Source organism: Oncorhynchus tshawytscha, linkage group LG13 (genome assembly GCF_018296145.1).
Source record: "Oncorhynchus tshawytscha isolate Ot180627B linkage group LG13, Otsh_v2.0, whole genome shotgun sequence".
Taxonomy (NCBI): Eukaryota; Metazoa; Chordata; class Actinopteri; order Salmoniformes; family Salmonidae; genus Oncorhynchus; species Oncorhynchus tshawytscha.
Genome location: NC_056441.1, coordinates 79344458 through 79370740, shown reverse-complemented (window position 1 = coordinate 79370740; position 26283 = coordinate 79344458). Strand labels below are relative to the sequence as shown.

General features: G+C 49.2%; 1 protein-coding gene across 1 annotated transcript in view; it reads right to left on the bottom strand.

Moving 5' to 3' along the window:
- Positions 1-26283, bottom strand: part of LOC112247795 (platelet-derived growth factor D-like) — a 93817-nt gene that overhangs the window by 19639 nt on the left and 47895 nt on the right. The window contains exons 2-3 of the mRNA XM_042296396.1: positions 4051-4240; positions 2117-2294 (exon numbers count right to left, since the gene is read on the bottom strand). Of these exons, the coding sequence (XP_042152330.1) occupies positions 2117-2294; positions 4051-4240 (368 nt within the window). The remainder of the gene's footprint in view (positions 1-2116; positions 2295-4050; positions 4241-26283) is intronic.

Sequence of the window (26283 nt, the reverse complement as noted above, 5' to 3'; positions counted from 1 at the left end):
AGAGAGGTGAGACGGGAGAGAGATGAGAGATAGAGAGGTGAGAGGGGAGAGAGAGAGGGGAGATAGAGAGGTGAGATGGGAGAGAGATGAGGGGAGGGGAGATAGAGAGGAGAGAGAGGTGAGACGGGAGAGAGATGAGAGATAGAGAGGTGAGAGGGGAGAGAGAGGGGGAGATAGAGAGGAGAGAGATGTGAGACGGGAGAGAGATGAGGGGAGGAGAGATAGAGAGGAGAGAGAGGTGAGAGGGGAGAGAGAGAGGGGAGAGAGAGGAGAGAGAGGTGAGAGGGGAGAGAGAGAGGGGCTAGAGATGAGGGGAGGAGAGATAGAGAGAGAGGTGAGAGGGGAGAGAGAGAGGGGAGAGAGAGATGAGAGAGATGAGGGGAGGAGAGATAGAGGGGGAGATAGAGGGGAGATAGAGAGGAGAGAGAGGTGAGAGGGGAGAGACAGAGGAGAGAGAGGTGAGAGGGGAGAGAGAGAGGGAGAGGGAGAGGAGAGAGACGTGAGAAGGGAGAGAGAGAGGGAGAGAGAGAGAGAGAGAGGTGAGAGGGGAGAGAGAGGGGAGAGATGGAGAGGAGAGAGAGGTGAGACGGGAGAGAGATGAGGGGGAGGAGAGATAGAGAGGAGAGAGGGGTGAGAGGGGAGAGAGAGAGGGGTGATAGAGAGGAGAGAGAGGTGAGAGGGGAGAGAGAGAGGGGAGAGAGATGAGGGGGAGGAGAGAGAGAGGAGAGAGAGGTGAGAGGGGAGATAGAGAGGGGAGATAGAGAGGAGAGAGATGAGGGGAGGAGAGATAGAGAAGAGAGAGGGGTGAGAGGGGAGAGAGAGAGGGGTGATAGAGAGGAGAGAGAGGTGAGAGGGGAGAGAGAGGGGAGAGAGATGAGGGGGAGGAGAGAGAGAGGAGAGAGAGGTGAGAGGGGAGAGAGAGAGGGAGATAGAGAGGAGAGAGATGAGGGGGAGGAGAGATAGAGAGGGGAGATAGAGGGGAGATAGAGAGGAGAGAGAGGTGAGAGGGGAGAGAGAGAGGAGAGAGGTGAGAGGGGAGAGAGAGAGAGAGAGAGAGGTAAGAGGGGAGAGAGAGAGGGGAGATAGATGGGAGAGAGATGAGGGGGAGGAGAGAGAGAGGAGAGAGAGGTGAGAGAGAGGGGAGATAGAGGGAGAGATAGAGTAGAGAGAGGTGAGAGGGGAGAGATAGAGTAGAGAGTGGTGAGAGGGGAGAGAGAGAGGAGAGAGAGGTGAGAGGGGAGAGAGAGAGAGGAGAGAGAGGTGAGAGAGATGAGAGGGGAGAGAGAGAGAGGAGAGAGAGGTAAGAGGGGAGAGAGAGAGGGGAGATAGATGGGAGAGAGATGAGGGGGAGGAGAGAGAGAGGAGAGAGAGGTGAGAGAGAGGGGAGATAGAGGGGAGAGATAGAGTAGAGAGAGGTGAGAGGGGAGAGATAGAGTAGAGAGTGGTGAGAGGGGAGAGAGAGAGGAGAGAGAGGTGAGAGGGGAGAGAGAGAGAGGAGAGAGAGGTGAGATGGGAGAGAGAGAGAGGAGAGAGAGGTGAGATGGGAGAGAGAGAGAGGAGAGAGAGAGGTGAGATGGGAGAGAGAGAGTGGAAAGAGATTTTCATAATATTTTAGAATGGAGAGGAGTGCAGAGGGGAATGGGATAATGTGTGTTTAAAGTCAAATGCTTTAGAGGGCAAAATAAAAAACCTCTTCCTCTCTTCAGTAATGTAATGTGTCTGAAAGGCAAGGGAACATCTACACATCTAAATCTTCCTCCGCTATTCAACTACTGACGTAGCTAATCTTCTGATCCAGACTGGGCTTTATAAAGAGTACATACTCAGCCTCCCTCCATCCGTCTACTACATCCCTCCCTCCCCCTCCTCATTTGTCAAGATAGACGTCTTACAAAGGAAACAGACGTTAATGGGTTTAGTCATCTAATTCCCACAGCTAGTTACCTCAGGAAGGATTTTGGTAGCATCGTACTTGAACCCTCTATCATACAGACCACATTAGACTGTCATAATGATGACAAAAGAGATCCATTGGCCGGTATAACAACAGCTTTGGGTCTTTACGTTTCAACACATTTGTGGAATGAGATGCAGTCACATCCCGATGTTCACTCACCTGTAGAGAGAAGTGGAGTTTGAAGCCAGGCTTTGCCACAAAGTAGTCGTCCGACTTGAAGGAGACTTTGAGGGTGTTGGTTTTGGAGGTAAGACGAGGGGGGACTCTCTGACCACACCATCTCCCCCAGACAATAGTACTGGTCTCTGAGATGTCCTCCACCTCCACAAAGTCATATCTGCAAAGGAAGGGGGAGAAGAGGGGCTCACTAGATTCTCACTAGATTTTCAATCAATGGATTTAATATAAGAACGGATCAATCAATGGATATAATATATCAATGGATCGATCAATGAATAATCACTGTTCATTAGAAAAGGTATAATTGTTGGCGAGCCAATCACCAGTCACCTCCCTCCCCTTCTTTATATCTTTCCTCATTTCGCCCCTCTCGCTTTCTGTTCCTCTCCCCTCTCGCTTTCTGTTCCTCTCCCCTCTTGCTTTCTGTTCCTCTCCCCTCTCGCTTTCTGTTCCTCTCCCCTCTCGCTTTCTGTTCCTCTCCCCTCTCGCTTTCTGTTCCTCTCCCCTCTCGCTTTCTGTTCCTCTCCCCTCTCGCTTTCTGTTCCACTCCCCTCTCGCTTTCTGTTCCTCTCCCCTCTCCCCTCTTGTTCCTCTCCCCTCTCGCTTTCTGTTCCTCTCCCATCTCCCCTCCTGTTCCTCTCCCCTCTCGCTTTCTGTTCCACTCCCCTCTCCCCTCTTGTTCCTCTCCCCTCTCGCTTTCTGCTTCCTCTCCCCTCTCGCTTTCTGTTCCACTCCCCTCTCCCCTCTTGTTCCTCTCCCCTCTCGCTTTCTGCTTCCTCTCCCCTCTCGCTTTCTGTTCCACTCCCTCTCCCCTCTTGTTCCTCTCCCCTCTCGCTTTCTGTTCCTCTCCCCTCTCTCTTTCTGTTCCTCTCCCCTCTCGCTTTCTGCTTCCTCTCCCCTCTCGCTTTCTGTTCCTCTCCCCTCTCGCTTTCTATTCCTCTCCCCTCTCGCTTTCTGTTCCTCTCCCCTCTCCCCTCCTGTTCCTCTCCCCTCTTGTTCCTCTCCCCTCTCGCTTTCTGTTCCTCTCCCATCTCCCCTCCCCTCTCGCTTTCTGTTCCTCTCCCCTCTCACTTTCTGTTCCTCTCCCCTCTCCCCTCCTGTTCCTCTCCCCTCTTGTTCCTCTCCCCTCTCGCTTTCTGTTCCTCTCCCATCTCCCCTCCTGTTCCTCTCCCCTCTCCCCACCTGTTCCTCTCCCCTCTTGTTCCTCTCCCCTCTCGCTTTCTGTTCCTCTCCCCTCCTGTTCCTCTCTCCTCTCGCTTTCTGTTCCTCTCCCCTCTCGCTTTTTGTTCCTCTCCCCTCCTGTTCCTCTCTCTTCTCGCTTTCTGTTCCTCTCCCCTCTCGCTTTCTATTCCTCTCCCCTCTCGCTTTCTGTTCCTCTCCCCTCTCGCTTTCTGTTCCTCTCCCCTCTCGCTTTCTATTCTTCTCCCCTCTCGCTTTCTGTTCCTCTCCCCTCTCGCTTTCTATTCCTCTCCCCTCTCGCTTTCTGTTCCTCTCCCCTCCTGTTCCTCTCGCTTCTGTTCCTCTCCCCTCTCGCTTTCTGTTCCTCTCCCCTCCTGTTCCTCTCCCCTCTCGCTTTCTGTTCCTCTCCCCTCTCTCTTGTCTAAAGTGCTTACAAAGACAAATGCCTTTGGTTTGGGGATTAAAAGCCTATTCTCTCTTCTCACCCTCAAGGACATATTCTTCATTACTGCAAAGACGGCAACCTTCATCCATCCCTCCCCCCTCTCTCTCTTTCCCTCCTCTCTTTAGTCTCTGTAGATGTTGATACCCTCATCAGAGGGATGACAGCCTACTCTCTTCCAGCCTACTCTCTTCACTCAAATCTCCCTTTTCATCTGTTACAAACTCAGCCAACTTTCTCTCTCTCTAGCACTTCAATCTTTCACCTTTCTATCTTCTCCTCCCTCTCTCACCTGCAGACTTCGTTCTCTGGTTCCTCCAGTGCAAAGTGGGAGTCAAACTCCAGGGTGATGCGGGTGTTGTGGGGCGACAGTAGTTTCCATGACAACTGCAGGTTCCTGGGATAGGCGTTAGGAAAGCGGGGGCTCTGGATGACTCCTCCTGTTGCCGTTACCGTGACGACCTCTTCTTTCCGGTACAAGTCTGTAAGGTGATTGCTGTCTGTTAGCAGTTATAACTGGTATGGGTTAGTGAGTTTACTCTCTGGGATTTCATACACAGTGTTACAGAGTCAGAGAGAGAGCGAGAGTGAGACAGAGAGAGACCGAGAGAGAAACAGAGAAAAACAGAGACTGAGACCAAGAGAAACGGAGACCGAAACCGAGAGAGAGACCGAGACACCGAGACAGAGAGAGACCGAGAGAGAAACAGAGAAAAACAGAGACTGAGACCAAGAGAAACGGAGACCGAAACCGAGAGAGAGACCGAGACACCGAGACAGAGAGAGAGACAGAGACCGAGAGAGAGACCGAGACCGAGAGACAGAGACAGAGAGAGAGACAGAGACCGAGAGAGAGACAGAGACCGAGAGAGAGACTGACAGAGACCGAGCGAGAGAAAGAACGACAGAGAGACAGAGACCGACAGAGAGACAGAGACACCGAGAGAGAGACAGAGTCACCGAGAGCGAGAGACTGAGAGAGAGAGACCGAGAGAGAGAGAGCGAGGCCGACAGAGAGCGAGATAGAGAGAGAGAGCGAGAGCGAGACAGAGAGCGAGCGAGAAGAGAGAGAGAGCAAGACAGAGAGAGAGCGAGAAGAGAGAGAGCAAGAAGAGAGAGCGAGCGAGAAGAGAGATAGAGAGAGCGAGACACAGAGAGAGAGAGAAAGACAGAGAGAGAAAGAGAGAGAGAGACAGAGACAGAGCCAGAGAGCCAGCGAGAGAGAGACAGACAAAGAATAACAGTAAACTAAGCTGTTCAAATAAATACAGTTTATATTCCTACATAGTCCTAATGCTCTGTGACTACATAGTCCTAATGCTCTTTGACAACATAGTCCTAATGCTCTGTGACTACATAGTCCTAATGCTCTGTGACTACATAGTCCTAATGCTCTGTGACTACATGGTCCTAATGCTCTGTGACTACATAGTCCTAATGCTCTGTGACTACATAGTCCTAATGCTCTGTGACTACATAGTCCTAATGCTCTGTGCCTACATAGTCCTAATGCTCTGCGACTACATAGTCCTCCTAATGCTCTGTGACAACATAGTCCTAATGCTCTGTGACTACATAGTCCTAATGCTCTGTGACTACATAGTCCAAATGCTCTGTGCCTACATAGTCCTAATGCTCTGCGACTACATAGTCCTCCTAATGCTCTGTGACAACATAGTCCTAATGCTCTGTGACTACATAGTCCTAATGCTCTGTGACTACATGGTCCTAATGCTCTGTGACTACATAGTCCTAATGCTCTGTGACTACATAGTCCTAATGCTCTGTGACTACATAGTCCTAATGCTCTGTGCCTACATAGTCCTAATGCTCTGTGACTATATAGTCCTCCTAATGCTCTGTGACTACATAGTCCTAATGCTCGTTGACTACATAGTCCTACATAGTCCTCAGAATAATCTGCGACTACATAGTCCTAATGCTCTGTGACTACATAGTCCTACATAGTCCTCCTAATGCTATGCGACTACATAGTCCTAATGCTCTGTGACTACATATTCCTCCTAATGCTCTGTGATTACATAGTCCTCCAAATGCTCTGCGACTACATAGTCCTCCTAATGCTCTGTGCCTACATAGTCCTAATGCTCTGTGACTACATAGTCCTAATGCTCTGTGACTAAATAGTCCTAATGCTCTGTGACTACATAGTCCTAATGCTATGTGACTACATAGCCCTAATGCTCTGTGACTACATAGTCCTAATGCTCTGCGACTACATAGTCCTCCTAATGCTCTGTGACTACATAGTCCTAATGCTCTGTGACTACATAGTCCTAATGCTCGGCGACTACATGGTCCTCCTAATGCTCTGTAACAACATAGTCCTAATGCTCTGTGACTACATAGTCCTAATGCTCTTTGACTACATAGTCCTAATGCTCTTTGACTACATAGTCCTTCTAATTCTCTGTGACTACATAGTCCTAATGCTCTGTGACTACATAGTCCTAATGCTCTGTGACTACATAGTCCTAATGCTCTGCGACTACATAGTCCTCCTAATGACCTGTGACTTCATAGTCCTAATGCTCTGTGACTACATAGTCCTACATAGTCCTAATGTTCTGTGACTACATAGTCTAATGCTCTGTGACTATAGTCCTACATAGTCTTAATGCTCTGTGGCTACATAGTCCTAATGCTCTGTGACTACATAGTCCTCCTAATGCTATGTGACTACATAGTCCTAATGCTCTTTGACAACATAGTCCTAATGCTCTGTGACTACATAGTCCTAATGCTCTGTGACTACATAGTCCTCCTAATGCTCTGCGACTGCATAGTCCTATATAGTCCTAATGCTCTGTGACTACATAGTCCTCCTAGTGCTCTGCGATTATATTCCTCCTAATGCTCTGTGACTACATAGTCCTAATGCTCTGTGACTACATAGTCCTAATGCTCTGCGATTATATTCATCTTAATGCTCTGTGACTACATAGTCCTAATAATGCTCTGCGACTGCATAGTCCTACATAGTCCTAATGCTCTGTGACTACATAGTCCTCCTAGTGCTCTGTGACGACATTGTCCTAATGCTCTGTGAATACATAGTCCTCCTAGTGCTCTGTGACTACATAGTCCCCCTAGTGCTCTGTGACTACATAGTCCTCATAGTGCTCTGTGGCTACATAGTCCTCCTAGTGCTCTGTGGCTACATAGTCCTCCTAGTGCTCTGTGACTACATAGTCCTCCTAGTGCTCTGTGACTACATAGTCCTCCTAGTGCTCTGTGGCTACATAGTCCTCCTAGTGCTCTGTGGCTACATAGTCCTCCTAGTTTTCTGTGACTACATAGTCCTCCTAATGCTCTGTGACTACATAGTCCTAATGCTCTGTGACTACATAGTCCTAATGCTCGGCGACTACATGGTCCTCCTAATGCTCTGTAACAACATAGTCCTAATGCTCTGTGACTACATAGTCCTAATGCTCTGTGACTACATAGTCCTAATGCTCTGTGACTACATAGTCCTTCTAATTCTCTGTGACTACATAGTCCTTCTAATTCTCTGTGACTACATAGTCCTAATGCTCTGTGACTACATAGTCCTAATGCTCTGTGACAACATAGTCCTAATGCTCTGTGACTACATGGTCCTAATGCTCTGTGACTACATAGTCCTAATTCTCTGTGACCTCATAGTCCTAATGCTCTGTGACTACATAGTCCTAATGCTCTGTGACTACATGGTCCTAATGCTCTGTGACTACATGGTCCTAATGCTCTGTGACTACATAGTCCTAATGCTATGTGACTACATAGTCCTAATGCTCTGTGACTACATAGTCCTAATGCTCTGTGCCTACATAGTCCTCCTAGTGCTCTGTGACTACATAGTCCTCCTAATGCTCTGTAACAACATAGTCCTAATGCTCTGTGACTACATAGTCCTCCTAGTGCTCTGTGACTACATAGTCCTCCTAGTGCTCTGTGACTACATAGTCCTCCTAGTGCTCTGTGGCTACATAGTCCTCCTAGTGCTCTGTGACTACATAGTCCTCCTAGTGCTCTGTGGCTACATAGTCCTCCTAGTGCTCTGTGGCTAAATAGTCCTCCTAGTGCTCTGTGACTACATAGTCCTCCTAGTGCTCTGTGACTACATAGTCCTCCTAATGCTCTGTGACTACATAGTCCTAATGCTCTGTGACTACATAGTCCTAATGCTCTGTGACTACATAGTCCTCCTAGTGCTCTGTGACTACATAGTCCTCCTAATGCTCTGTGATTATATTCCTCCTAATGCTCTGTGACTACATAGTCCTCCTAGTGCTCTGCGATTATATTCCTCCTAATGCTCTGTGACTACATAGTCCTCCTAATGCTCTGTGACTGAATCTGAGGACATTAATCCATCTCTCTACTGCTCTCACTCAGTGGAAGTAGTTATTGTGACCCATACAGGGGCACAGGGTTAGTGAGTTGTTTCAAATGAGGAAAGGTGTTGAATATCTGCTCGACCCCACATGATCGCTAGCAACTGTAGAAACACATTTCTCTCCCCCTCCCGCCATCATTTCTCTCTCACACGCCCTCCGTCATGTCTCTCTCCTTGACGAGTGGTAGTACCTGTATCCATAGTGATGTTAATTGCGCCATGTGAAACAAGGAATATGATGTGTGTGCGTCTGTGTGTGTGTGTACGGTGCGTATGTGTATGGAGGTAAGTGCGTCAATAGAACACACAGCAGAGGGAGAGGAGGAGGAGAGCAGTGATGCATGGAGTGGCCAATAGAACACACAGCAGAGGGAGAGGAGGAGGAGAGCAGTGATGCATGGAGTGACCAATAGAACACACAGCAGAGGGAGAGGAGGAGGAGAGTAGTGATGCATGGAGTGGCCTATAGAACACACAGCAGAGGGAGAGGAGGAGAGCAGTGATGCAAGGAGTGACCAATAGAACACACAGCAGAGGGAGAGGAGGAGGAGAGCAGTGATGCATGGAGTGGCCAATAGAACACACAGCAGAGGGAGGAGGAGAGCAGTGATGCATGGAGTGGCCAATAGAACACACAGCAGAGGGAGAGGAGAAGGAGAGCAGTGATGCATGGAGTGGCCAATAGAACACACAGCAGAGGGAGAGGAGGAGGAGAGCAGTGATGCATGGAGTGGCCAATAGAACACACAGCAGAGGGAGAGGAGGAGGAGAGCAGTGATGCATGGAGTGGCCAATAGAACACACAGCAGAGGGAGAGGAGGAGGAGAGCAGTGATGCATGGAGTGGCCAATAGAACACACAGCAGAGGGAGAGGAGGAGGAGAGCAGTGATGCATGGAGTGGCCAATAGAACACACAGCAGAGGGAGAGGAGGAGGAGAGCAGTGATGCATGGAGTGGCCAATAGAACACACAGCAGAGGGAGAGGAGGAGGAGAGCAGTGATGCATGGAGTGGCCAATAGAACACACAGCAGAGGGAGAGGAGGAGGAGAGCAGTGATGCATGGAGTGGCCAATAGAACACACAGCAGAGGGAGAGGAGGAGGAGAGCAGTGATGCATGGAGTGGCCAATAGAACACACAGCAGAGGGAGAGAAGGAGGAGAGCAGTGATGCATGGAGTGGCCAATAGAACACACAGCAGAGGGAGAGGAGGAGGAGAGCAGTGATGCATGGAGTGGCCAATAGAACACACAGCAGAGGGAGAGGAGGAGGAGAGCAGTGATGCATGGAGTGGCCAATAGAACACACAGCAGAGGGAGAGGAGGAGGAGAGCAGTGATGCATGGAGTGGCCAATAGAACACACAGCAGAGGGAGAGGAGGAGGAGAGCAGTGATGCATGGAGTGGCCAATAGAACACACAGCAGAGGGAGAGGAGGAGGAGAGCAGTGATGCATGGAGTGACCAATAGAACCACAGCAGAGGGAGAGGAGGAGGAGAGCAGTGATGCATGGAGTGGCCAATAGAACACACAGCAGAGGGAGAGGAGGAGGAGAGCAGTGATGCATGGAGTGGCCAATAGAACACACAGCAGAGGGAGAGGAGGAGGAGAGCAGTGATGCATGGAGTGGCCAATAGAACACACAGCAGAGGGAGAGGAGGAGGAGAGCAGTGATGCATGGAGTGGCCAATAGAACACACAGCAGAGGGAGAGGAGGAGGAGAGCAGTGATGCATGGAGTGACCAATAGAACACACAGCAGAGGGAGAGGAGGAGGAGAGCAGTGATGCATGGAGTGGCCAATAGAACACACAGCAGAGGGAGAGGAGGAGAGCAGTGATGCATGGAGTGGCCAATAGAACACACAGCAGAGGGAGAGGAGGAGGAGAGCAGTGATGCGTGGAGTGGCCAATAGAACACACAGCAGAGGGAGAGGAGGAGGAGAGCAGTGATGCATGGAGTGGCCAATAGAACACACAGCAGAGGGAGAGGAGGAGGAGAGCAGTGATGCATGGAGTGGCCAATAGAACACACAGCAGAGGGAGAGGAGGAGGAGAGCAGTGATGCGTGGAGTGGCCAATAGAACACACAGCAGAGGGAGAGGAGGAGAGCAGTGATGCATGGAGAGGCCAATAGAACACACAGCAGAAGGAGAGGAGGAGAGCAGTGATGCATGGAGTGACCAATAGAACACACAGCAGAGGGAGAGGAGGAGGAGAGCAGTGATGCATGGAGTGGCCAATAGAACACACAGCAGAGGGAGAGGAGGAGGAGAGCAGTGATGCATGGGGTGACCAATAGAACACACAGCAGAGGGAGAGGAGGAGGAGAGCAGTGATGCATGGAGTGACCAATAGAACACACAGCAGAGGGAGAGGAGGAGAGCAGTGATGCATGGAGTGGCCAATAGAACACACAGCAGAGGGAGAGGAGGAGGAGAGCAGTGATGCGTGGAGTGGCCAATAGAACACACAGCAGAGGGAGAGGAGGAGGAGAGCAGTGATGCATGGAGTGGCCTATAGAACACACAGCAGAGGGAGAGGAGGAGAGCAGTGATGCATGGAGAGGCCAATAGAACACACAGCAGAAGGAGAGGAGGAGAGCAATGATGCATGGAGTGACCAATAGAACACACAGCAGAAGGAGAGGAGGAGAGCAGTGATGCATGGAGTGACCAATAGAACACACAGCAGAGGGAGAGGAGGAGGAGAGCAGTGATGCATGGAGTGGCCAATAGAACACACAGCAGAGGGAGAGGAGGAGGAGAGCAGTGATGCATGGAGTGGCCAATAGAACACACAGCAGAGGGAGAGGAGGAGGAGAGCAGTGATGCATGGAGTGGCCAATAGAACACACAGCAGAGGGAGAGGAGGAGGAGAGCAGTGATGCATGGAGTGACCAATAGAACACACAGCAGAGGGAGAGGAGGAGGAGAGCAGTGATGCATGGAGTGACCAATAGAACACACAGCAGAGGGAGAGGAGGAGAGCAGTGATGCATGGAGTGACCAATAGAACACACAGCAGAAGGAGAGGAGGAGAGCAGTGATGCATGGAGTGGCCAATAGAACACACAGCAGAGGGAGAGGAGGAGGAGAGCAGTGATGCATGGAGTGACAAATAGAACACACAGCAGAGGGAGAGGAGGAGGAGAGCAGTGATGCATGGAGTGACCAATAGAACACACAGCAGAAGGAGAGGAGGAGAGCAATGATGCATGGAGTGACCAATAGAACACACAGCAGAAGGAGAGGAGGAGAGCAGTGATGCATGGAGTGGCCAATAGAACACACAGCAGAGGGAGAGGAGGAGGAGAGCAGTGATGCATGGAGTGGCCAATAGAACACACAGCAGAGGGAGAGGAGGAGGAGAGCAGTGATGCATGGAGTGGCCAATAGAACACACAGCAGAGGGAGAGGAGGAGAGCAGAATGCATGGAGTGACCAATAGAACACACAGCAGAGGGAGAGGAGGAGGAGAGCAGTGATGCATGGAGTGGCCAATAGAACACACAGCAGAGGGAGAGGAGGAGGAGAGCAGTGATGCATGGAGTGGCCAATAGAACACACAGCAGAGGGAGAGGAGGAGGAGAGCAGTGATGCATGGAGTGGCCAATAGAACACACAGCAGAGGGAGAGGAGGAGGAGAGCAGTGATGCATGGAGTGGCCAATAGAACACACAGCAGAGGGAGAGGAGGAGGAGAGCAGTGATGCATGGAGTGGCCAATAGAACACACAGCAGAGGGAGAGGAGGAGGAGAGCAGTGATGCATGGAGTGGCCAATAGAACACACAGCAGAGGGAGAGGAGGAGGAGAGCAGTGATGAATGGAGTGGCCAATAGAACACAGAGCAGAGGGAGAGGAGGAGAGCAGTGATGCATGAAGTGACCAATAGAACACACAGCAGAGGGAGAGGAGGAGGAGAGCAGTGATGCATGGAGTGGCCAATAGAACACACAGCAGAGGGAGAGAGGAGGAGGAGAGCAGTGATGCATGGAGTGGCCAATAGAACACACAGCAGAGGGAGAGGAGGAGAGCAGTGATGCATGGAGTGACCAATAGAACACACAGCAGAGGGAGAGGAGGAGGAGAGCAGTGATGCATGGAGTGGCCAATAGAACACACAGCAGAGGGAGAGGAGGAGGAGAGCAGTGATGCATGGAGTGGCCAATAGAACACACAGCAGAGGGAGATGAGGAGGAGAGCAGTGATGCATGGAGTGGCCAATAGAACACACAGCAGAGGGAGAGGAGGAGGAGAGCAGTGATGCATGGAGTGGCCAATAGAACACACAGCAGAGGGAGAGGAGGAGGAGAGCAGTGATGCATGGAGTGGCCAATAGAACACACAGCAGAGGGAGAGGAGGAGGAGAGCAGTGATGCATGGAGTGGCCAATAGAACACACAGCAGAGGAGAGGAGGAGGAGAGCAGTGATGCATGGAGTGGCCAATAGAACACACAGCAGAGGGAGAGGAGGAGGAGAGCAGTGATGCATGGAGTGGCCAATAGAACACACAGCAGAGGGAGAGGAGGAGGAGAGCAGTGATGCATGGAGTGGCCAATAGAACACACAGCAGAGGGAGAGGAGGAGGAGAGCAGTGATGCATGGAGTGGCCAATAGAACACACAGCAGAGGGAGAGGAGGAGAGCAGTGATGCATGGAGTGACCAATAGAACACACAGCAGAGGGAGAGGAGGAGGAGAGCAGTGATGCATGGAGTGGCCAATAGAACACACAGCAGAGGGAGAGGAGGCGGAGAGCAGTGATGCATGGAGTGACCAATAGAACACACAGCAGAGGGAGAGGAGGAGGAGAGCAGTGATGCATGGAGTGGCCAATAGAACACACAGCAGAGGGAGAGGAGGAGGAGAGCAGTGATGCATGGAGTGACCAATAGAACACACAGCAGAGGGAGAGGAGGAGGAGAGCAGTGATGCATGGAGTGACCAATAGAATACACAGCAGAGGGAGAGGAGGAGGAGAGCAGTGATGCATGGAGTGACCAATAGAACACACAGCAGAGGGAGAGGAGGAGAGCAGTGATGCATGGAGTGACCAATAGAACACACAGCAGAGGGAGAGGAGGAGGAGAGCAGTGATGCATGGAGTGGCCAATAGAACACACAGCAGAGGGAGAGGAGGCGGAGAGCAGTGATGCATGGAGTGACCAATAGAACACACAGCAGAGGGAGAGGAGGAGGAGAGCAGTGATGCATGGGGTGGCCAATAGAACACACAGCAGAGGGAGAGGAGGAGGAGAGCAGTGATGCATGGGGTGACCAATAGAACACACAGCAGAGGGAGAGGAGGTGGAGAGCAGTGATGCATGGAGTGGCCAATAGAACACACAGCAGAGGGAGAGGAGGAGGAGAGCAGTGATGCATGGAGTGGCCAATAGAACACACAGCAGAGGGAGAGGAGGAGGAGAGCAGTGATGCATGGAGTGGCCAATAGAACACACAGCAGAGGGAGAGGAGGAGGAGAGCAGTGATGCATGGAGTGGCCAATAGAACACACAGCAGAGGGAGAGGAGGAGGAGAGCAGTGATGCATGGAGTGACCAATAGAACACACAGCAGAGGGAGAGGAGGAGGACAGCAGTGATGCATGGAGTGGCCAATAGAACACACAGCAGAGGGAGAGGAGGAGAGCAGTGATGCATGGAGTGGCCAATAGAACACACAGCAGAGGGAGAGGAGGAGGAGAGCAGTGATGCATGGAGTGGCCAATAGAACACACAGCAGAGGGAGAGGAGGAGGAGAGCAGTGATGCATGGAGTGGCCAATAGAACACACAGCAGAGGGAGAGGAGGAGGAGAGCAGTGATGCATGGAGTGGCCAATAGAACACACAGCAGAGGGAGAGGAGGAGGAGAGCAGTGATGCATGGAGTGGCCAATAGAACACACAGCAGAGGGAGAGGAGGAGGAGAGCAGTGATGCATGGAGTGGCCAATAGAACACACAGCTGAGGGAGAGGAGGAGGAGAGCAGTGATGCATGGAGTGGCCAATAGAACACACAGCAGAGGGAGAGGAGGAGAGCAGTGATGCATGGAGTGGCCAATAGAACACACCGCAGAGGGAGAGGAGGAGGAGAGCAGTGATGCATGGAGTGGCCAATAGAACACACAGCAGAGGGAGAGGAGGAGGAGAGCAGTGATGCATGGAGTGGCCAATAGAACACACAGCAGAGGGAGAGGAGGAGGAGAGCAGTGATGCATGGAGTGGCCAATAGAACACACAGCAGAGGGAGAGGAGGAGGAGAGCAGTGATGCATGGAGTGGCCAATAGAACACACAGCAGAGGGAGAGGAGGAGGAGGAGAGCAGTGATGCATGGAGTGGCCAATAGAACACACAGCAGAGGGAGAGGAGGAGGAGAGCAGTGATGCATGGAGTGGCCAATAGAACACACAGCAGAGGGAGAGGAGGAGAGCAGTGATGCATGGAGTGACCAACAGAACACACAGCAGAGGGAGAGGAGGAGAGCAGTGATGCATGGAGTGACCAATAGAACACACAGCAGAGGGAGAGGAGGAGAGCAGTGATGCATGGAGTGACCAATAGAACACACAGCAGAGGGAGAGGAGGAGGAGAGCAGTGATGCATGGAGTGGCCAATAGAACACACAGCAGAGGGAGAGGAGGAGGAGAGCAGTGATGCATGGAGTGGCCAATAGAACACACAGCAGAGGGAGAGGAGGAGGAGAGCAGTGATGCATGGAGTGGCCAATAGAACACACAGCAGAGGGAGAGGAGGAGAGCAGTGATGCATGGAGTGGCCAATAGAACACACAGCAGAGGGAGAGGAGGAGGAGAGCAGTGATGCATGGAGTGGCCAATAGAACACACAGCAGAGGGAGAGGAGGAGGAGAGCAGTGATGCATGGAGTGGCCAATAGAACACACAGCAGAGGGAGAGGAGGAGGAGAGCAGTGATGCATGGAGTGGCCAATAGAACACACAGCAGAGGGAGAGGAGGAGGAGAGCAGTGATGCATGGAGTGGCCAATAGAACACACAGCAGAGGGAGAGGAGGAGGAGAGCAGTGATGCATGGAGTGGCCAATAGAACACACAGCAGAGGGAGAGGAGGAGGAGAGCAGTGATGCATGGAGTGGCCAATAGAACACACAGCAGAGGGAGAGGAGGAGGAGAGCAGTGATGCATGGAGTGACCAATAGAACACACAGCAGAGGGAGAGGAGGAGAGCAGTGATGCATGGAGTGACCAATAGAACACACAGCAGAGGGAGAGGAGGAGGAGAGCAGTGATGCATGGAGTGGCCAATAGAACACACAGCAGAGGGAGAGGAGGCGGAGAGCAGTGATGCATGGAGTGACCAATAGAACACACAGCAGAGGGAGAGGAGGAGGAGAGCAGTGATGCATGGAGTGGCCAATAGAACACACAGCAGAGGGAGAGGAGGAGGAGAGCAGTGATGCATGGAGTGACCAATAGAATACACAGCAGAGGGAGGAGGAGGAGAGCAGTGATGCATGGAGTGACAAATAGAACACACAGCAGAGGGAGAGGAGGAGGAGAGCAGTGATGCATGGAGTGACCAATAGAACACACAGCAGAGGGAGAGGAGGAGGAGAGCAGTGATGCATGGAGTGGCCAATAGAACACACAGCAGAGGGAGAGGAGGCGGAGAGCAGTGATGCATGGAGTGACCAATAGAACACACAGCAGAGGGAGAGGAGGAGGACAGCAGTGATGCATGGAGTGGCCAATAGAACACACAGCAGAGGGAGAGGAGGAGGAGAGCAGTGATGCATGGAGTGACCAATAGAACACACAGCAGAGGGAGAGGAGGTGGAGAGCAGTGATGCATGGAGTGGCCAATAGAACACACAGCAGAGGGAGAGGAGGAGGAGAGCAGTGATGCATGGAGTGGCCAATAGAACACACAGCAGAGGGAGAGGGAGAGGAGGAGGAGAGCAGTGATGCATGGAGTGACCAATAGAACACACAGCAGAGGGAGAGGAGGAGGAGAGCAGTGATGCATGGAGTGGCCAATAGAACACACAGCAGAGGGAGAGGAGGAGAGCAGTGATGCATGGAGTGACCAATAGAACACACAGCAGAGGGAGAGGAGGAGGAGAGCAGTGATGCATGGAGTGGCCAATAGAACACACAGCAGAGGGAGAGGAGGAGAGCAGTGATGCATGGAGTGACCAATAGAACACACAGCAGAGGGAGAGGAGGAGGAGAGCAGTGATGCATGGAGTGACCAATAGAACACACAGCAGAGGGAGAGGAGGAGGAGAGCAGTGATGCATGGAGTGGCCAATAGAACACACAGCAGAGGGAGAGGAGGAGGAGAGCAGTGATGCATGGAGTGACCAATAGAACACACAGCAGAGGGAGAGGAGGAGGAGAGCAGTGATGCATGGAGTGACCAGTAGAACACACAGCAGAGGGAGAGGAGGAGGAGAGCAGTGATGCATGGAGTGACCAATAGAACACACAGCAGAGGGAGAGGAGGAGGAGAGCAGTGATGCATGGAGTGACCAATAGAACACACAGCAGAGGGAGAGGAGGAGGAGAGCAGTGATGCATGGAGTGACCAATAGAACACACAGCAGAGGGAGAGGAGGAGGAGAGCAGTGATGCATGGAGTGACCAATAGAACACACAGCAGAGGGAGAGGAGGAGGAGAGCAGTGATGCATGGAGTGACCAATAGAACACACAGCAGAGGGAGAGGAGGCGGAGAGCAGTGATGCATGGAGTGGCCTATAGAACACACAGCAGAGGGAGAGGAGGAGAGCAGTGATGCATGGAGTGGCCAATAGAACACACAGCAGAGGGAGAGGAGGAGAGCAGTGATGCATGGAGTGGCCAATAGAACACACAGCAGAGGGAGAGGAGGAGGAGAGCAGTGATGCATGGAGTGGCCAATCCAACTCAATCCCAAATGTAACCATTTACATATACAGTGCATTCGGAAAGTATTCAGACCCATTGACTTTTTCCACATTTTGTTAAGTTACAACCTTATTCTAAAATTGATTAAATATATATTTTCCCCCTCAATCTACACACAGTACCCAATAATGAAGAAGCTAAAAGTGTTTAGACATTTTTGCTAATTTATATTAAAAATTTCAAAAAATAGAAATATCTTATATGCATAAGTATTCAGACTAGGGATGCACGACACATCGGTAAACATGTCGGAATCGGAGGATATTATCTAAAAATGGCAACATCGGCATCGGCCAGATGTCTAGTTTAACGCAGATCTGCAAAACCAATGTCAAAGCTGACATGCATACCGATATGTGGCCCGTTTCAGGAAACTAGGTGTATGTCACGGGTTCACGGGAGAGTTATATTTTTTATGAAAAATTATACATATTTTTTATCAACATGCATTTTTTGTCAGAAATGCCTTCTCAAACATGTGAACTTTCATGTGCCTTAATATCAAACTTGTATGACATCTGTAGATACAAATACAATTGTGAAATTACAAGTCTAGTTGGTTTAGCCACAGAAAAAGTGAGAGCAACCTTCCTGCTAGCCATTATTGGCTGAGAGAATAAGCGGGGTGGACATGCCGAGAGATGCGTTTGGATTGGTCTACCATATAGCAGGCATCTGACTATATGAGCCGGTCAGTATGTTTAGGTAATCGTGTCGATGTGGCTTTAATTTTTTTTTTATTGTGTAGTAAAAATGCATAACCATAATATCAAGTTAAAGTGTACTGTTAGCTAGCTAACATTAGCTGGCTGGCTCACTAGCTAACGTTATGTGTATGCTCTCCACTTTCTGGAGAACTGAGTTTTGAAATCAGTGGAATTCTAATATGATAGCTAAGAAGATGGAGAAAACACCCGTCTGGATTACATCATCAACCTAAGGCAACCATGCATGGCATCAGACAGGAGACGCGTCCAACCATGATGTAAACTGGTAAGATTTTCAGATAATACACGTTTCTTATTTTGACAGAGAGTGGTTTCATTTCAAATGTACTGTTAGCTAGCTAACGTTAGCTGGCTGGGTCATTAGCTAATGTTATGTATACCATCTTATTCTTCGTATCTCAGACACATTTGCTTTAGTTATAGCGATAGAACCTGGTGGTTAGCTACCTGCAGATTCAAGGTAGTAACATCATCAGTTGTGATTCTGGTCCATTGTTTAGCTAGCTAGCTACATGTCTTAACAAAAGACTCCACTCTAATTTGGACAAATTATTTTAATTTCAATTTAAAGTGTACGGTTAACTATCTAGCAAACGTCAGCTGGCTGGCTCGCTAAATAACTAATGTTACGTCATGTCATGTGTTGGGATTCATTGATTACCTAGCTAGCTATCTAGCTACATTTCTTAACAAAAGACTCTCGTCTTAGTGTGCCAGAGCGCAGACTAACTGAAGCATTTTTGAAAGCTCAACACCCGCTGAATATGTCCGGTGTCAGTAAACGTCGGCAACAAAGCGTAACTCGATTGTTGCCAGCAGCACAGGTACAGTCACCAACGCTCTGGATAACATGAAAACTGTCTAACCAGCTCTGCTAGGGCGAGTAAAATGATCCAAGTGGGGTGTTCTCTCATTATGTGTCTGGAAGTAGCTAGCCAATGTTTGCCAGTTAGCTTGGGTGCTTGACTGTAGTTGTGAGGTCAGGGCATTCGGAACAACCCTACTTATTGGCCAGAGCGTCCAGTGTGTGCTCTGAACATGAAACCACAGCTAGAGCGATAGGGCGAGTAATGTTCAGTGAGGTGTTCTCTCTCTATTAGATGTCTGGAAGTAGCTGGCAAGTTAGCACAGAACGGTTGGATCAACCCTTAATGAGATGGGTGGGGCTAAGGCTTAAGAGGCTGTGATCAATGCTGAATGGGTGCAGACAGTGCTCTCCAATAGTAGTATCAAAACATTGAAAGACAGTTTTCTCAAAAGTGAGTTTACAAGTTTAATATCTTTCAAAGCAGAATTACATTCCCATTGTTTCCTCAAATACAGTATATGATATACCATTTTGTAGCTCTGTCTCTGCTTTTATCCAATGTAAAACACAGAAATTCAAATGTTGCTACATGAGCGGATCCAGCTGGTGAGTCAGATAACGTAGGCAGATGATTTAATGTCACCATGAAAAATACAGTGTTACACAGAAAAGCAGAAAAATACTAAGCGCTACACTTTCAACAACTAAACAAGTTCAAGTCCAGCTTTCATTTGAACATTTCAGCAAGACAACTCAAAGGCAAAATACCATTAATGACAAAATAATGGATTGAATTGCCGTTGACAATCAACTGTTCTCGGTCGAGGATGTTGTTGGCTTTCGCCGACTAGTCGAGCACCGGTACACACTACAAAGTAGGCGCCATTTTTCAGATGTTGCCCTACCGGAGTTACACAGTAACTACTATTAGCTTCACAACTGACATTTAGAAAAGCGATGTCAGCCCCATGAGCATGCTGAGTCTGACAGCAAAGTGGGTAGACGAGGATTTTGTACTGTATTTCGTCATATTGCATGTTCATGAATGTGCTGGTTCTCATACCGCTGCTGCTATTTCAATGGCATTTGAGAACATGTCTGAAACCTGGAAACATGAACACACTCCTCATTCGAACAACTGACTGGAGAAATAAGCTCATCAACTGTGTCTGCAGCAGACGTGATACCCTCTGCAGCAGTGATACCCTCTGTCATGGCTTTGAAATGTCTGCTCAACAAAACTGCCCACACAGACCGTGGGGTTAAAACGTGCAAAAGTACTGAAGGCTGTGAACAAGCAAAACAGGGTTTACGTGAAATGTTAGAGACAGCTGGAAAAGATGGATATGGACACAGTGACAGTGCGCACCAAGGAGGAGACTGACAGACAGAGCTGAAACTTCACTGCATGACATGTCTGATGGGTTGGCAGAGCACTACATTGCTGCCTGCCATAAGTTGAGGGACAGTGTCTGGCAGACCAATCAACCTACACATGTACTCTACTGTATGCTTATTGTTATTGTCCAATGAATGGCTATTTTGACCCTTGGTTATTGTTGTTATCCTGTTGACAATTTTGATTCTCATTATTTTCATATTGTAAATATCCAAAGTAAGCTTTGGCAATATGCACATTGTTACGTCATGCAAATAAAGTAAATGTCATTTAATTCCTGGTTGAGACTGAAGAACAACACAACGAACAATAGGTTTTGGTTATGTCTTTATGGTAATGGAGACATACGTAAATGCCAACAAAATAATGTTTTGTTCAGTGTGTGTGTGTTAACTATTTATCTGTACTAGAATGCTTGCTAAAATTGTAAATATCACTTATCAGTATCGTTTTTTTTGCCAAGGAAAATGTTGGATATCGGATTGGCCAAAAATGTCATATTGGTGCATCCCTAATTCAGACCATCTGCTATGAGAGTCTAAATTGAGCTCAGGTGTGTCCAGGTGTTTCCATCCTTGAGATGTTTCTACAACTTGGAGTCCACCTGTGGTAAATTAATTTGATTGGACATGATGTGGAAAGACACACACCTGTCTATATAAGGTCCCACATTGCATGTCAGAGCAAAAACCAAGCCATGAGATCGAAGGAATTGTCTGTAGAGCTCCGAGACAGGTTTGTGTGTACAAAAACATTTCCACAGCATTGAAGGTCCCCAAGAACACAGTGGCCTCATCATTTCAAGGACAGCTTTTTTCCATCTACGTAACATTGCAAAAATCAGAAACTTTCTGTCCAAAAATGATGCAGAAAAATTAATCCATGCTTTTGTCACTTCTAGGTTAGACTACTGCAATGCTCTACTTTCCGGCTACCCGGATAAAGCACTAAATAAACTTCAGTTGGTGCTAAATACGGCTGCTAGAATCCTGACTACAACCAAAAAATGTGATCATATTACTCCAGTGCTAGCCTCTCTACACTGGCTTCCTGTCAAAGCAAGTGCTGATTTCAAGGTTTTACCGCTAACCTACAAAGCATTACATGGGCTTGCTCCTACCTATCTCTCTGATTTGGTCCTGCCATACATACCTACACGTACGCTACGGTCACAAGACGCAGGCCTCCTAATTGTCCCTAGAATTTCTAAGCAAACAGCTGGAGGCAGGGCTTTCTCCTATAGAGCTCCATTTTTATGGAACGGTCTGCCTACCCATGTCAGAGACGCAAACTCAGTCTCAACCTTTAAGTCTTTACTGAAGACTCATCTCTTCAGTGGGTCATATGATTGAGTGTAGTCTGGCCCAGGAGTGGGAAGGTGAACGGAAAGGCTCTGGAGCAACGAACTGCCCTTGCTGTCTCTGCCTGGCCGGTTCCCCTCTTTCCACTGGGATTCTCTGCCTCTAACCTTTATTACAGGGGCTGAGTCACTGGCTTACTGGGGCTCTCTCATGCCGTCCCTGGAAGGGGTGCGTCACCTGAGTGGGTTGATTCACTGATGTGGTCATCCTGTCTGGGTTGGCGCCCCCCATTGGGTTGTGCCATGGCAGAGATCTTTGTGGGCTATACTCAGCCTTGTCTCAGGATGGTAAGTTGGTGGTTGAAGATATCCCTCTAGTGGTGTGGGGGCTGTGCTTTGGCAAAGTGGGTGGGGTTATATCCTTCCTGTTTGGCCCTGTCCGGGGTGTCCTCGGATGGGGCCACAGTGTCTCCTGACCCCTCCTGTCTCAGCCTCCAGTATTTATGCTGCAGTAGTTTGTGTCGGGGGGCTAGGGTCAGTTTGTTATATCTGGAGTACTACTCCTGTCCTATTCGGTGTCCTGTGTGAATCTAAGTGTGCGTTCTCTAATTCTCTCCTTCTCTCTTTCTTTCTCTCTCTCGGAGGACCTGAGCCCTAGGACCATGCCCCAGGACTACCTGACATGATGACTCCTTGCTGTCCCCAGTCCACCTGGCCGTGCTGCTGCTCCAGTTTCACCTGTTCTGCCTTATTATTATTCGACCATGCTGGTCATTTATGAACATTTGAACATCTTGGCAATGTTCTGTTAAAATCTCCACCCGGCACAGCCAGAAGAGGACTGGCCACCCCACATATGCTCTCTCTAATTCTCTCTTTCTTTCTCTCTCTCGGAGGACCTGTGCCCTAGGACCATGCCCCAGGACTACCTGACATGATGACTCCTTGCTGTCTCCAGTCCATCTGACCGTGCTGCTACTCCAGTTTCAACTGTTCTGCCTTATTATTATACGACCATGCTGGTCATTTATGAACATTTGAACATCTTGGCCATGTTCTGTTATAATCTCCACCCGGCGCAGCAAGAAGAGGACTGGCCACCCCACATAACCTGGTTCCTCTCTAGGTTTCTTCCTAGGTTTTGGCCTTTCTAGGGAGTTTTTCCTAGCCACCGTGCTTCTACACCTGCATTGCTTGCTGTTTGGGGTTTTAGGCTGGGTTTCTGTACAGCACTTTGAGATATCAGCTGATGTACGAAGGGCTATAAAAATACATTTGATTTGATTTTGATTTGATCATTCTTAAATGGAATAAGTTTGGAACCACCAAGACTATTCCTAGAGCTGGCCGCCCGAGCAAACTGAGCAATCGGGGGAGAAGGGCCTTGGTCAGGGAGGTGACCAAGAAGCCGGTGGTCACTCTGACAGAGCTCCAGAGGTCCTCTGTGGAGAAAGGGAGAACCTTCCAGAAGGACAACCATCTCTGCAGCAGTCCACCAATCAGGCCTTTACGGTAGAGTTGCCAGATGGAAGCCATTCCTCAAAAAAAGGTACATGACAGCACGCTTGAAGTTTGCCAAAAGGCATCTAAAGGACTCTCAGACCATGAGAAACAAGATTCTCTGTTCTGATGAAACCAAGATTTTACTCTTTCGCCTGAATGCCAAGCATCATGTCTGGAGGAAACCGGGCACAATCCCTATGGTGAAGCAGAACCCAGATTTGAACATCTCTGGAGAGACCAGCAACGCTCCCCATCCAACCTGACAGAGCTTGAAAGGATCTGCAGAGAAGAATGGGAGAAACTCCCCAAATACAGCTGTGCCAAGCTTGTAGCGTCAAACCCAAGAAGACGCAAGTCTGTAAACGCTGTCAAAGGTGCTTCAACAAAGTACTGAGTAAAGGGTCTGAATACTTATGTAAATGTTATTTCAGTATTGTACAGTGCCTTGCGAAAGTATTCGGCCCCCTTGAACTTTGCGACCTTTTGCCACATTTCAGGCTTCAAACATAAAGATATAAAACTGTATTTTTTTGTGAAGAATCAACAACAAGTGGGACACAATCATGAAGTGGAACGACATTTATTGGATATTTCAAACTTTTTTAACAAATCAAAAACTGAAAAATTGGGCGTGCAAGATTATTCAGCCCCTTTACTTTCAGTGCAGCAAACACTCTCCAGAAGTTCAGTGAGGATCTCTGAATGATCCAATGTTGACCTAAATGACTAATGATGATAAATACAATCCACCTGTGTGTAATCAAGTCTCTGTATAAATGCACCTGCACTGTGATAGTCTCAGAGGTCCGTTAAAAGCGCAGAGAGCATCATGAAGAACAAGGAACACACCAGGCAGGTCCGAGATACTGTTGTGAAGAAGTTTAAAGCCGGATTTGGGTACAAAAAGATTTCCCAAGCTTTAAACATCCCAAGGAGCACTGTGCAAGCGATAATATTGAAATGGAAGGAGTATCAGACCACTGCAAATCTACCAAGACCTGGCCGTCCCTCTAAACTTTCAGCTCATACAAGGAGAAGACTGATCAGAGATGCAGCCAAGAGGCCCATGATCACTCTGGATGAACTGCAGAGATCTACAGCTGAGGTGGGAGACTCTGTCCATAGGACAACAATCAGTCGTATATTGCACAAATCTGGCCTTTATGGAAGAGTGGCAAGAAGAAAGCCATTTCTTAAAGATATCCATAAAAAGTGTTGTTTAAAGTTTGCCACAAGCCACCTGGGAGACACACCAAACATGTGGAAGAAGGTGCTCTGGTCAGATGAAACCAAAATTGAACTTTTTGGCAACAATGCAAAACGTTATGTTTGGCGTAAAAGCAACACAGCTCATCACCCTGAACACACCATCCCCACTGTCAAACATGGTGGTGGCAGCATCATGGTTTGGGCCTGCTTTTCTTCAGCAGGGACAGGGAAGATGGTTAAAATTGATGGGAAGATGGATGGAGCCAAATACAGGACCATTCTGGAAGAAAACCTGATGGAGTCTGCAAAAGACCTGAGACTGGGATGGAGATTTGTCTTCCAACAAGACAATGATCCAAAACATAAAGCAAAATCTACAATGGAATGGTTCAAAAATAAACATATCCAGGTGTTAGAATGGCCAAGTCAAAGTCCAGACCTGAATCCAATCGAGAATCTGTGGAAAGAACTGAAAACTGCTGTTCACAAATGCTCTCCATCCAACCTCACTGAGCTCGAGCTGTTTTGCAAGGAGGAATGGGAAAAATTTCAGTCTCTCGATGTGCAAAACTGATAGAGACATACCCCAAGCGACTTACAGCTGTAATCGCAGCAAAAGGTGGCGCTACAAAGTATTAACTTAAGGGGGCTGAATAATTTTGCACGCCCAATTTTTCAGTTTTTGATTTGTTAAAAAAGTTTGAAATATCCAATAAATGTCGTTCCACTTCATGATTGTGTCCCACTTGTTGTTGATTCTTCACAAAAAAATACAGTTTTATATCTTTATGTTTGAAGCCTGAAATGTGGCAAAAGGTCGCAAAGTTCAAGGGGGCCGAATACTTTCGCAAGGCACTGTATATATATATTTTCTAAATGCAAAAATTGCAAAAAAACTATTTTTCCTTGTCATTATAGTGTAATTGACTGTAGATTGACGAGTATGACTCCATCCGCCAGTCAGTCAGTCTGTGTCTCTGTCTGACTCCCTGTCTCTCTTTCCCGGTCTCTCTTTCCCGGTCTCTCTCTCCCTAAGTCTGTCTGCCTCTCGCTCTAAGTCTGTCTGGCTCTGGCTCTCTTGCTGGCTGGCTTGCTCTCTCGCTGGCTGGCTGGCTCTCTCGCTGGCTGGCTGGCTCTGGCTGTCCCGCTGTCAATAAGGCTGGCTGTCTGGCTGACTCTGGCTGGCTGGCTCTGGCTGGCCGGCTGGCTCTGGCTGTATACATGTCTGTCGGGCTCTGTATTTCTCTGTATTTAACTGTCTGTCTGGCTCTGTATGGGTCTGCCTGGCATGGTCTGTCTGTCTGGCTCAGTCTGTCTGTCTGGCTTGGTCTGTATGTCTGGCTGGCTTGGTCTATTTGTCTGGCTGGCTCCGTCCGTCTGCCTGCCTGGCTTTGTCTTTCTGTCTGGCTCTGTATGTCTGTCTGGCATGGTCTGTCTGTCTGGCTGGCTCAGGTATGTCTGTCTCGCTCAGTCTGTCTGTCTGGCTCGGTCTGTCTGTCTGGCTTAGTCTGTGTCTGTCTGTCTGGCTCTGTCAGTCTGGCTGGCGGTCTGGCTCTGGCTGGCTGGCAGTCTGGCTCTGGCTGGCTGTATGTGTCTGGCTCTGGCTGTATGTGTCTGTCTGGCTCTGGCTGTATGTGTCTGTCTGGCTGGCTCTGTCTGTATGCGTCTGTCTGGCTGGCTCTGTCTGTATGCGTCTGTCTGGCTGTCTCTGTCTGTATGTGTCTGTCTGGCTGGCTCTGGCTGTGTGTCTGGCCGGCTGTGTGTCTGGCGTTCTGTCTGTCTGTCTCTGGCTGGCTGGCTCTGGCTGTCTGTTTGGCTGGCTGGCCCTGTTTGGCTGGCTGGCTCTGTTTGGCTGGCTGGCTAGCTCTGTTTGGCTGGCTCTGTTTGGCTGTCTGGCTGGCTCTGTTTGGCTGTCTGGCTGGCTCACTGTCTGTCTGGCTGGCTCACTGTCTGTCTGTCTGGCTGTATTTCAGTCAGTATGACTTTCTGTCGGTCTTTCAATAAGTCAGTATGGCTCTCTGTCAGTAGGGCTCTCTTTCAGCATGGCTTTCCATCAGTCAGTATAGCTCTGGCTGTCTGGCTGGCTGGATGTCTGTTTGGCTGGCTCTGTTTGGAAGGCTTTTTCTGTCTGGCTGGCTCACTGTCTGTCTGGCTCTGTCTGTCTGTCCGTCAGTATGACTTTCTGTTTGTCTTTCCGTCAGTCAGTATAGCTTTATGTCATCAGTATGGCTCTCTATCAGCATGGCTTTCCGTC